The sequence below is a fragment of the Anthonomus grandis genome, chromosome 3 (genome assembly GCF_022605725.1).
Source record: "Anthonomus grandis grandis chromosome 3, icAntGran1.3, whole genome shotgun sequence".
In the NCBI taxonomy this organism is placed as follows: Eukaryota; Metazoa; Arthropoda; class Insecta; order Coleoptera; family Curculionidae; genus Anthonomus; species Anthonomus grandis.
Window position 1 is genome coordinate 37223034 of NC_065548.1, and position 13397 is coordinate 37236430.

Below are 13397 nucleotides of genomic sequence, written 5' to 3' on the forward strand. Positions count from 1 at the left end.
GCCAAATTGGATTTATACGTCATTAAATAGCACGTAAAAAGACCTTTTCAACCATGTATAACAACCCTATCTTGAATTGGTGGAAAACAAAAATTTATTCAGAAAAACATTTTTTCACCGACATTTGTTTTCACAGTTGGCTGTGAAAACAAATCTCGGGATTGTTGTCATGGCGATGCCATTACTCTGTCAACACTTTTAAACTTTTTGTGATATTATAAAATAATTGTGATATTTTAAAAGTTATTGATCATTGTAATAGGTTTGACATTCTAAATAATTATTTTTTGATTTATTTTATTAGGATTTATGTTAAGCAAGTCTTTTAAAATACGTAAAATTTTCGTTTTTTTGATAAACTCTCTTTACTCAACAATAATTTTAAGATGGAAAGATTTACAAATAGAGAAAAGGTAGATTTATATGATTGCTTCATATTGTGCTGCAGAAATGCTGAACGAGCGGAGGGAAATGTTCAATGAGCGCTTTTTAGAAAGACGACAACCAGGTTTAGTGACTTTCAGTAGAGTGCGAGATAATTTATTAAAGTATGCTTCATTTAACAAGCCCAACAGAAACCAAAAAAAAAGTGTTTCTACACTGCTTAAAAAAATAAACAAAGTTTATTTAAATTAGCTATGTTAAGGTGAAGCATTCTTATCTGTGCGGGTGATTTTAAGTTTTTACTTAATTCATTAAATGTTTGGATATATGTATATACCTATCAGAGTCGCTTCAATTTGTTCGTCCGGGTAGTTGACAATATATGGATCCATTCCTTTATTTTTTTCTTTTCAATAATATTTCAAAGCGCAAAAAAATGCAATAAAAGCACATTAACACCTAATTAAAGTAATACAACAGCTAATGTTTGTATTTCCAGTTTTTTTATCATTTGCCGAGTTTCCGTATTGTAAGTATTTATTTTGTTCGGAATTCTAATAGATTGCAGATTAGGTAGCTCTTGGGCCTTCTTCTTGGGCTCTTGGGTTTCCGTTTCAAATGCGTTAAAGTAGATGTTATTTGATGGGTATTTATCCTATTTTTTTTTAAGTTAGAGATGCGCCAGAGTGCGATGATTGGCGTTTTAATTGATTTAGTTTCCAAGTCACTTATAGACAATGAATTTCCGTCTGCAATAAGTTTAGTTAGTTTAAGAATAGAGTGTTTGTTTTGCTCCCTAGCTTCTTTTAGTTTGCCCATAAGTATTTTTCGTGTTGCTAGCTCCTCCCCGTAAAGTCCTTACTTATATAAATATTTGTAGAGGATTTCCCGTTTAGACAGAAACTGGCCTTTTTTTATACCTGAGACCAGTACTAATAGTATTGATCTTTCTTTATTATTTGTTATTTTACCTAGTCAAAAACAATCTGAAATATCTTCCTGCCTTATATTAATTTTTATTTTACTAGTAGCAATATCTATAACTTTTTTTAATAATTTTCACCCTCTTCTTCCTCAATTCTTTTTATAACTATATTTTTCTTTTTTATGATCTTCTCTACTTCACCAAGTCTCTTTTTAAATCATTGTTTTCGCTCTCTAAAGCCTCGATCTTCTCATGTGCTGTTTGTAGACGTGTGTCTATTTTACGAATAACAGTATCAATATCGGTTCGAATGCAATCTGTTTTTGAAGTAAGGTACTTAGCAATGTGTATAAGTTCTAGAATGTCACTGTTTCTATCGTTCAAGTAATAATTTCTTAAAGTGGCAACATTGCATGTATATTGGCTCACTTTACAATCAATATTATGCTTGCTAATGTCAATATTGCTAATTTAACTTATTAATAAATACTTTAAAAGTGTTCAAAAATGCAGGGCTTTTTTACTCACACTAAGTTTAAACACTTTACTTTGTATGAGAGCTTGATTATTTGAATTTATGTGCACATTTTACCGACTTTTGGACTCAAAAAAAAAACTGAAAACAAACTATTAGTGTTTACACTGTTGTCAACACACACGATTTTTTTTTTTGCCACAACAATGTCAAAAATACTTGTTTCGCTATGATAGAGAGGTATATTAACAAAAATAAAGCCTTTTTAAACACTTTATTAACTAATTTTATCTTGGTTAATTGTTGATTGTTATTTGTTTAATTTAATTTATCGTTGTAAGTTAAAAATTGTTTCAATTTTTTTAAATTTAATTTTCATACTAATGAAATGACTTTCTTGTTTGAAAAAAAAAACAAAATAATTGATTAGCAGTCTTTGTTTTTACAGCCAACTAATTAAAAAAATGTTTTTTTGAATAAATGTATGTTTTCCGCCATGTAAAGATAGGGTTGTTATAAATGGTGGAAAAGATTTTACGTGCTGTTTAAAAATGTATAAATTCAATATGGCGTCCATAAGAAATAACAAAGTTGACTATGGTTGCAAAAATTTAAAATGTCTAGAAAAATATCGTAACTTGTACATAAAACTACTAAATTTTATTAAAATCGGATTCAAGATGGCGACGATACTGTAAAAAAACCTGCTGAAATCTGCATTTTTTTATTAAAAACTAATTTTTAGATTTAGCCCGATATTTTGAAAATCCCTGTAGATATCGTGGATCTTAATATCGCATCTGATTGGGCTTGGAACAGCACAACTTTTTCCCCATTTAACCCCAAACTATACCTCTTACCGTTTACGAAATCCCCATGTATATAATTTTTATCTCAGACTTCCTGTATACACAGAGACAGAATAAAAAATTATACAGGTTTATAAAACTATGTGTTTAAAATGTAATAAGAATGAGTCGTGTATGTATCTTTAATGATAATCTGATGAAAGGTATTCACTATTTGAAATTGTTGTTTTTCTTAATCTATAGTAATAGATGGCAAATAAACAAAGTAATATATCAGATGAGCCAACATGGGTGTGAAAATATCATTATTAAATATGAATAAAGTCTATTTAATTGCCTGTGCAGAGGGACAAAACTTCTTCTTAGTTCAGAACTTCAAAACTTCTTCTGGGTTTTCTGGTAAAGGGGCACCTGCTGTATTTATGACGGATGATTCAATTGCAGAAATAAATGCGCTCCACGCTATATTTCCTAGGTCAACTACATTACTCTGCACTTTTCATGTAATGCAAGCTGTATGGCGCTGGCTGTGGGACCAGTCACATGGAACTGAAAAAACAGATCGACGTCCTCTTATGCAAAAATTTCGTGATGTTCTATACGCAAAAAATATAATTGACTGTAATCTATTCAAAGACGAATTATGCAGCAGCCAACTATCCAAAAAATATCCATTATTTTTAAACTATTTCAAAGAAATGTGGAAAAGAAATTCAGAATGGTGCCATTGCTTTCGGACTGACCTGAGAACTAAGGGCCACAATACGAATAATATAGTAGAAGTCTCCGTACGTATTTTTAAAGACCTAATCCTGAAGAGATGTAAAGCTTTTAATTCTGTGTCTTTGGTAGATTTTATTATTTATTCTATGGAACAATTTTACCAACAAAAATTGATTTCTTCTGCGAATTCTAGAAAAATGTCACTTCAAATTTATTTCAAGAAATTTGCCAATAAATGTACCACACTAAATGCTACTAAAGTAAGCGACTTTGAATATACTGTTAATTCTGAGTTCGACGAACATATGTTATACACTGTTAACATTCAAACAGAGCAATGTGATTGTCCAGATGGAGCAGGGGGGAAATTTTGTAAACATTTGTGCGCAGTTTACAATAGTGGTGCAAATCTATCGCATGCTCCTGATTTGATTTATCAAGACCGCGTTGAGTTAGTGACATTAGCTTTAGGTAGTGGAGTAGACAATTCCTTTTTCATGGGAATGGATAATGATTCTACAAATAATGATGATAACAAAAAAAAGCAACAATGAGTTCAACAAGCCAATGGAAGCAAATGATATAGCTGAACCTATATCAGATGAAATGATAGAACCTACCTCAGATGATAATGAATTCTCTGCTGAATACCAGATGCAGCTATCAAAACTTAAATTAAATCTAAACAACTTTTATAATTTTACTCAAGGGAATCAATCTAGATTTATGCTAGAACACATTTCTAAACTTAATAAAAAATTTAAAATATCGAAAATGTTGACTCGTTTACTAATATTTGCACAGGCATGTGTTATTTTAAAAGAACGAGAAAGATAAAAGTGCAACCTACTTCTATTGCGCGGTGTGCCACTAAAAGTTTACATGCTGGCGTTAGGGCAATACAGGCTGGTAGGCCTTCAAAGTTGGAAGTTTTAAGAAACAAAAAGAAGAGATCAAAAAAGATGAGATCTTTAAGTAAAAATATTGATCTTAATAAAACAAATGCCGTTGGGCATGGAAGTAGTCATTAATGTTTTTTACTGCCTGTACCTCATCATGTACAAGTCATGGTCATAAAATTAGAAACACCCTGAAATTATAAAAAAATATATTACTCTAGCAATTATTAAAGAACTAATAGCGCATTTGGAAAATTCAATCCAATAATTCTTAGTTGACGTGTTTTACAGAAGTCTATTATATTTTTTAAAACATTGGGGTGTTTTTAATTTTGTGGCCACCACTGTATACATATTTTTACAATTATTATTCTTTAGTTAAATAATAAATTAAAATTAGCTATTTAATAACGAACGTTACCATAAAATAATATTATTTTTTCTTGTGTCACTATGCTGTTTTGCTAATATTCTACAATAAGTAAATAAATAACAATAAAACAGATCGAATAATATATATTTTTATCACCTTTGTGACCTACATTAAATTATATAGTACCGATCAATGTAAGCATCACTTTGTTGCACACGTTGTGTAGGGAACGGAGTTCATGGATGCGCATTACATTTCCTAGACTGTCAGCGCAACCAGTTGCATTCACGGTCTAGGAAACGTAAAAATGCAACCCGTATAATCTCGGCATAGAGGGGTTACTAGAAACCTAAAGTCTTCGGCACATTTAATTCTTCAAAAAAATCTTTGTAAGTATGAAAACATGTTTTGATGTTGTTAAAATTTTTTTTAAGGGATTGTTTTCAATTTTTATAAAAGTAATTTTCCGAAAGAAAATGTTCAACTTTCTGAATATAATAATCAATAATCTGCTTTTGAAATTACTAAGCTTTTGTCCTATTTTTTTCTTTAATTTTTTAAGAGTAAGATTACACATTCTATATCGTTTGGAAGGTAATAAATGTTTCTTGTTCCTAAACTCTTTCTTACTTCTGGAGAAATGTGTAGTTGTTGGATCAGAACATCCATCTCTATAGCAAAATGAGATATATTCTTATATCATATTTCTGTTGTTATTGAAAATTTAAATCCGAATTGTAAACGATTTAACTTATCTTTCTTAAATGACACATTAGATATATTTTTTATACATTCAAAAAAACTAAAATCGGAATATTTATTTCTGTCTAAAGATAGATTATTATTATAATTTTGTTTCACTAAATGTAAAAACTTTCTGTTCTGTTTTTGAAATTCAGTTTGTCTCTGAATATTTACAAAATCATTTATGCGGTTTAATAAGATATTTAATTTTTCAAGATGCAATATTGTCGTATATCTGCTTTAGTTCTAGGTTGCATAAGTTCAAGTTGGCATAATGTCGACAAATGTTTTTCCGAACAATTCTATGTTCCATTTCTTGTTTAACGCTGGTATATTCACTGATGTTTTGATACGTGCAAAGACTGGTGTAACTTTTTCATCAACGCATTGGTTTAAAAACCATATGTACACTAGTGTTAGGGCTCTCTTCAGGGAAAATTTTTCGTATCTTTCAGTCAAGACTACTATACTGTAGATATGTAACTTGCAAAAGTGACTGTGTACACGTAGTTAGATAGTAGACAACAATAAAATGCGAGAAGCGATTTGTACAACGTGTATATATTTTTTTCCACCAATAACAAAGCGCTTTTGGCTAACTAAGTATTTATTTATTTTAACATTCCCATATTTTTGTAACTATGTTTTCAAAATCTTAATAATTAATTATTCTTTCAAATCTTATTACTTCAATGTTAAGTAGATTAACTACTACTAGTAGTAGATAGATTCAAGATGTTCCCTGCTTCCTCTTCCATAAGCTTCCTTAATTTTCTTTCCAAAAGCCTTTCCTGTCTTTTCACTTGGCTCACTAATAAACTTTTTGATTTTGGTAAATTGGGAAAAGGTACTGCAACACTCGTCACCTTTGATTTAAATTAAACCAATCCTTGTCTTTAGAAAAACTATGAAATCTGATGGATTTATCAGCTAATTATCACTCAGATAACCAGCAACAGCACAACGTATTTTTATCTCGTATAGGTATAACTAATCCTAAAAAATACTAAAAACAAAAATTAATGCGAGAGTTTTGTCCAATAATTATTAACAATACCTATAAATAAAACAAAATTATAAAACATGACAAATCATACTGTAAAATCAATAAATCCTAAAAACTCGGTAGTCCAATAAAAACGTGTATATTTTAACTTCCATTTATAAGGGGGATACTATAAATATTTTTAGACTTCTTGTTTCAACGCCCTAGGAGAGGTAGATTTTACCTTAGATTCTTAAATGGAAATGGGGGTCAAGTGGCTCGTCATTAAAGGCCATTCAATTTTCTTTTTAGTGGTATCCTACTTTGTTGCTTTTTATTGAGAGGTTTCCTAATCATATGAGATTAGTTTATTCTCCTTAAGAAATAACTAAAATTATTTTTATTTATTGGGAGGTTGGAAAATGCGCACGAAGGACGGCATTGGTCTGCATTGAAAGTCGTGAAGTACGGGAATATCTGTTGCAGCGATAAATGTTTATTTTTTTCTAATGAGGATATACTACACAATATCCCCAAAAAGTTAATATTTGGGATAGTATGCTTGGAAATTCGATTATTCGTCCCTTATTTATTGACAGGTGATCTGCACCTTAATGTGCTTAAAGAGACTATTGATCCTCTTATCACCCATGAGCTACAAACTCAAATTTATACAGAGCACATTTTTTTTTATTTCGGTGCGACAGTTGAACGAGAGATTCCCGGATAAATGGATTGGCACCGGATTTAACACACTTAGACTTTTTTCTTTAGGGACATCTTAAATCCATTGTTTTTAAAACACAATCTGCTAATATTGCTGTTCTTAGAAGACGAATTGCAGCAAAATTCAATTCTGTCAATTCCTGCTAAAGTTTTTCGAAATGTTAGGGAAGAGTTCGAAAAAAGGCTTTCTATTGTTTATAGGAAAATGAACAATATTTTCAGGAACTTATATGATAGTGCGTAGAAAAATCAATATTTTAATTTAGATTTTCTTTTAGTTATCCAATGATTTTAACAATGTAAGCTACTCTAATTATTTGTACTATAAGGAGACCCAAGTTTTTGTGTAAACACTATGCTGAAAACCAAAACTTCAATGCAGGCAAGTTTAATTGCTTCTGCAATGCGATTATTCGGAAACCTCTGAACGAAAAGCAACAAAGTGGGTTACTCTTAAAAATCAGATACTACTTAACCCCCATTCCCAGTTATAATTCTAAGGGTGACATCTACCCCTGTAATGTGAATGCTAAAAATATTCATTTAAAGTATCCCTCTTACAAATAAAATTAACGCGTCTTTCCGATTTTTCATGTTCTTGACTGCAAAAAAGATATTAAGGGTGGGAAGTTTTTAAATTGACATCCCTGTATATATAGTGATGTGGAATATTACACTTTCTATTCTTCGTAGCATAAATGTGAGAAATCATTTAACCGTATGAACTGTAGGAAAAAATCTATTACCAAAGAAAAATCTGTTAAAAAGTGTAACTTCTAATAGTAAATAAGAACATAGCGGCTAGTCTAAATTCCAGCGTTTCTCGTGGCATTTTTATAATTTTTTTTTCCATACGGCTAATACTTTTCAAGATATAGCTGAGAACCATTGTTATTGGGACACCCGGTAATTTTACTTTACCAAAGCGATTCTCACCTTTTGCTGTTACTTTCAGATGGACATTCAAACTACGGGAACTATTGAAAAAACTTGCCTACCTTTTTGTGCAGCGTGTCCATTGTGAACGTTACAAAACGCCCTCATGGGACAGCCAAGTGCCCGACAGCCATAAACTGACAGATGCTGACATTGACAGATTTGTCAATATAATGAAACCATGTATTGAACCCGCGATGTATTCTAGACTGGGTGCTTCAGATGTCACCATGGCCCTCTCTTATATGGCATCTTTAAGGCCTAATTTAGTTATACCGGGAATTTTGGATCAATTATACTTTTCTATGGACAGTTTGACAGAACCACATAAGATGACTAGTAATATGATGGGGATTTTGTCCTGTGGAAGATACATGGTCCAAGGAAAAGAGTATAATTACTTGGAAGGTCCGACACATGTTATTCCACTTTTGATGGCGCTGTTGCCTGGTATTGATCCAAATGATGTTAGAAAATCATACGTTACATTCAACTTTATTATGCATTTCGTCAACATGATTCCCTTAATAGATTCTTCAAAAGCGCATAATTTTTACGATGATTTAACGGAAGAAGAACACATGATTTGTGAAGCCACTGCTGAATTTGAGGATTTCGTGCTTCAGTTTTTTGATAGGCTTATACAATGGGTGGATTCGAGTTCGTTGGATTTCGTGCGATTAGAGCAGATGACCAGTAATAATAACAATAATAAAAGTAGATCTGAGACTTTCGCTGATACCGCGATTGGATCGGTAGTTGTTGTCGTTTTGAGTCAATGTTCACCAACGATTTTTCATGTAAGTAGAAACGATTAAAGTCCTTATATCACCAGTCACCATCTTATCAAATAGTTGATTGCATTATTTTCATTTATATTAATGTAGCGTTTTTACTGTTCGTTTAGGTGTGAATTAAAACACAGTCAACGGATTTATTACGTACACACTAAATACAATTTATTTATATATATATTATTATACAATATAATTTTTCAATTTAAAATTAGCGCCAATATTCGGACTTGAACTGGCCCCTTAGCGGTGTGTCTTATACAGGCTGTCCCGAATTGCAATGTCTAAGCTTTAATGGCGCATTCTGTGTTTAAAACAAGCCTTAATTTTCTTTACAAACATAGATCAATAAACAGAGGGTGTTGAAGTTTTAAGAAAAACTACGGTTTTTAGTCATAACTTATTTATTACTTGAATTATTTTTATGAAATTTCGTACACGCCTTTGAAGTAACAAAAGACATTTTTTGATCTGAAAGATTTTAAAGAAAAATTATCAGTGGTGTCCGTACATGAGTTTAATTGAACAAATTCTTGAACAAACGTGGTACCCCACTGCTTTTTCTAAAAACAAAAATAATGTCTCAAATCCTTATTCAGTTTGCAAGGTTTTCAAGTAAAAAAATAAAACTCAAAACAGAGCGATGTTTATAAAAAAAATAAGGCTTATTCTGAACACATAATGCGCTGTTAAAGTTTTGACACTGCATTCGGGACACCCTGTATATGAGCTAAATTATTATTCCGGAACATTCGCTAACCTTCTACGTGCGCCCAGAGATGTCGCAAGTTATGCCTGCTGCCCGGTCCACCGAGATATTTCCCGAATGCGGTGATGGGAACAGATGGCATCGAATATGCCATCTGTTCTATTAGGCACTTAGATCCTTACATTAAATATATTTGGAAACACAAATTACATTTTTACTTTAAACAATATTGGAATAAAAGAAAATAAGATAAAGTCCCCAACGCAAGATTTATTACTAGAAAATTACAAGTCAACTGGTTTCAATTCGTGGTTAGGTATCAATCTTTTCTACTTGATGGACTTAAGAAATAAAGCAAAGGACAAGTGGAAACACAATAAAAGAGGATCTTAGTATAACTATTTAAAAATGTTAAGAAATTATACCAAATTGGCTTAAACAAACATTGAAAACCTCTAAAGAAATCTTCATAACGTGAAAGCTATTAATGCAACAAAGTTGAAATAATCTTAAGTCTAACGATTTGGGTTGAGATAATATAAATCTTAAAGTGACTAATTGGTGCTGTCTTTATATGTTACTTTTTTTACATTAACAACGTTGTTGAATTTCTGGTGAATTTTCTTAAATATGGAAAAAGGTCGTACGCCCTATCCAAAATGTAATAACCCAAAAAGAATTAAAAAATTACGTTCGTTGAGTATTTCCTGTTTCGAAAGTTTTAGAAAGACTATACTCTATTTCAGAAGTGTATAGAGCAATAAACTGGGGAGTTCCGTTCTGTTTGGCTACATTTCGTGGTAGTTCATAGGCGCAGGTACTTATAATATTTATGAATTTAATTTTCACGGATTAAATGCGTTTATTTTGAAAGAGATTAAATACTAAATAAATACTTTTAATCCTTTTGTATAGGTACCTATCTTTTAACGCTTTGTAACATGCAAAAATGGGGTCAGGTAATATATACAGACTATAAATACTTTTAAATCATATTTTAAACGTTAGTAGTCACTGCTACGCTGTAGTGTAATCACAATATTATTATCCCAATATTTAAAAAATGGAGGTATTCAGTCCAACGAAAAGATGTACTAAAAATTCTCCACTATCGCCGAGTGAAAAAGTTATTATTTTAAATGTACATGATTGCATAAAACACGATTACCCTAGTTTTACTGTGCAAGAAATTGTTGAAAAATGTTCTCGAATGAGTGGAATTGGAAAGTCCACCATTTTCAAATTGTTGCGGGAAAGAAAAGTAGCAGGTCAAGTGGAATCTCCCAAGCAAAAGCCAGGACGACCTACAAAAGTCCTTGATGAAAATGCTAAATGTATAATTCGAAGAAAAGTTCACTCTTTTTATTTTAAAAAGGAAATACCCACCCTAGACAAAATTTTAATGGAGCTTGGCCGAGATGACAGTATTCCGTTGATAAGTAGAAAACTTTTATGGAAAACTTTAAAAAATATGGATTTTGCCTGGGAAAAGCATAACCGCAAAGCACTTTTACTGGAGAGCGACGAAATTGTTTGTTGGAGACGACAATACTTGAGAAGTATCAAGCAGTACCGCAGGGAGCAAAAGAAAGTTTTTTATCTTGATGAGACGTGGATTAACGAAGGTTATATAGTCCAAAAAATGTGGCAAGACAAAAATATAACCAGTGCTCGCCAAGCTTTCATAGAAGGCCTGTCTACGGGTATTAAAGTACCTTCGGGAAAAGGAAAAAGACTTATAATCACACATATTGGAAGCGAAGAGGGATTTTTAAAAGAAGGTCTGCTAACCTTTGAGTCGACTCGCACAGGAGATTACCATGAAGACATGAACTCAGACGTTTTCGAGGACTATTTTGGTGAAATGATAAAATTTCTTCCGGCTAATTCGGTGGTGGTTATGGATAACGCAAGCTATCATTCACGGCGAATAGAGAAGACGCCAACTTCAAGTTGGAGAAAGCAAGAAATTATCGATTGGCTGACTGCAAAAGGTATTGCGTTTGAAGCAAATTTGATAAAAAAAGAACTGCTGGCAATAGCAAACTTACACAAAACTCGTTTCATGAAATACGCCGTGGAAGATATAGCCGAAAAATATAATATAACTGTACTGCGCTTACCGCCATATCATTGCGAACCAAAATTCTATAGAACTGATATGGGCGCAGGTAAAAGGATTTGTAGCAAGACAAAACACGACTTTTAAAATGAAAGATGTTAAGATACTGTTTGATCAAGCCATTACGGAAGCGACACCAGAGAATTGGCGAAAAGCAGTCCAGCATGTAATTAAGCAAGAGGACAAAATGTGGGATCTTGACAACCTCATCGATCAGACAGTCGATCCTTTAATTATAATGTCAAGAGGTGATGACAGTTCGTCAGATGACGAAGAAGACTACAATCTATTATAATTTAAAATTGTTATACACTGTTCAAAAAGTGCCAGATCCAAAAGTGACATTTTCAACTGTTTTACTCTACATATTATGTTCAATAAATTTGTGAAAAAAATATATTATTCCATTTAAACAAAAGTAACTTTCTAAAATAAAATAGCATTTAAGTACATTAATTATAAGGTAAAAAACAAGTCCCAGTTGCACGCCTTTGGCGAACCGTTTTCAATGTTTATCAGTGGGTAACAATGGGCAAAACTCATAAATTGACCCAAAACCGGGTGGCACTACCTGCAATCAACGAAAAGAAAGAATTTTACATTGAAACTAATACCCAACTAAGGTAGTGGCATAAAATATTGGTGGATCACCAGGTACCACTTTTGCATACCTAATGAGGTTTTATTGCTCTACACACTTCTGAAATAGAGTATAGTTGATCGTTAACTTCAAAAATATCTTATGAGAATAGTATCTTACCTCAACTCTAAAGCGGCTTCAGACCTTGACCTAGCAGTGAGACAGCTCTTAAACCAATGAACTGAATTAACTCTGGTTCTTAATCGAATTTTAGAAAACTTACCAAAGCATTCATCTTTCTTCTTTATGCCATTTTAAAGGGGGTTGGAGTGTCGGAAACATCCTTGAATCTTAGTCTTCTTAGTTTGCAATAACTTTTTAAACTATTTGAACAGAAGAGAGAGGCCAGTGTATCTTTGTACGTATGATTTTGCCTGTCTTTATGCTGATGATACCCAATTGTATATTTAATCTACTAGATGCTATTTCAAAATTTAGGACTGAAATAACTAATTTAGTAGAATGGGCAACGCATATGTAGTTGTAGTAAATTCTAACAAAACTAAATTCTAGGTAATAAAAAAAGCGGCAAAAAACTTTTGACGCTCCTAATATATATGGGGTCAAATACATTCAATTGCCGTGTCATAAATTTTGTAGCGTGTTGAGATTCAAAACTTTTATAAACAAATGCATCAAATCGGCATAATTACATTAAAACTTTATATCAAGCTAGACAATACCAAAGTTTTAATATTAAAAAAATGTTTTTTTTTATGATTAGTGGTCAAGAGATTTAATTTTGAATAGGTAAATAAGATAATTTTTTATGTCATATGTTATATAAGTGTATTTTTTAATGAGAAAAGCAAGAAAAAGCATTTAGTTTTTTCATTCCTTGGGTTTATTGGGGTTATATTGGAGTTTCAGTAATATATTTGTATCGATAATATCGACTATAAAATTTCTTAAACTATGTAAAAAAAATAATATTAAAATTTCTGATTTAAACCTTTTGTAATTTTTTTTTTATTTATATTTTTAAATAGCATCACATTTCACTAAAAATTAGGGTCTTCATTTAGCAATGGTCTATTCAACAGTTTTTTGTAAATTGTTGTGTATTTGAAAACATGCTAATTTTTACCAAATTTAGATTTTCTAAAAACAAAAAAAATTAACAAAACGTTATTAATAATTTTTTTCTTTCTAC

At 31.6% G+C, this 13397-nt stretch overlaps 1 protein-coding gene across 1 annotated transcript in view; it reads left to right on the top strand.

Annotated features, from left to right (window-relative positions):
* Positions 1-13397, top strand: part of LOC126734522 (proteasome activator complex subunit 4B-like) — a 118874-nt gene that overhangs the window by 22043 nt on the left and 83434 nt on the right. Inside the window, exon 6 of the mRNA XM_050438192.1 lies at positions 7999-8779. Coding sequence (XP_050294149.1) covers positions 7999-8779 — 781 coding nt within the window. The remainder of the gene's footprint in view (positions 1-7998; positions 8780-13397) is intronic.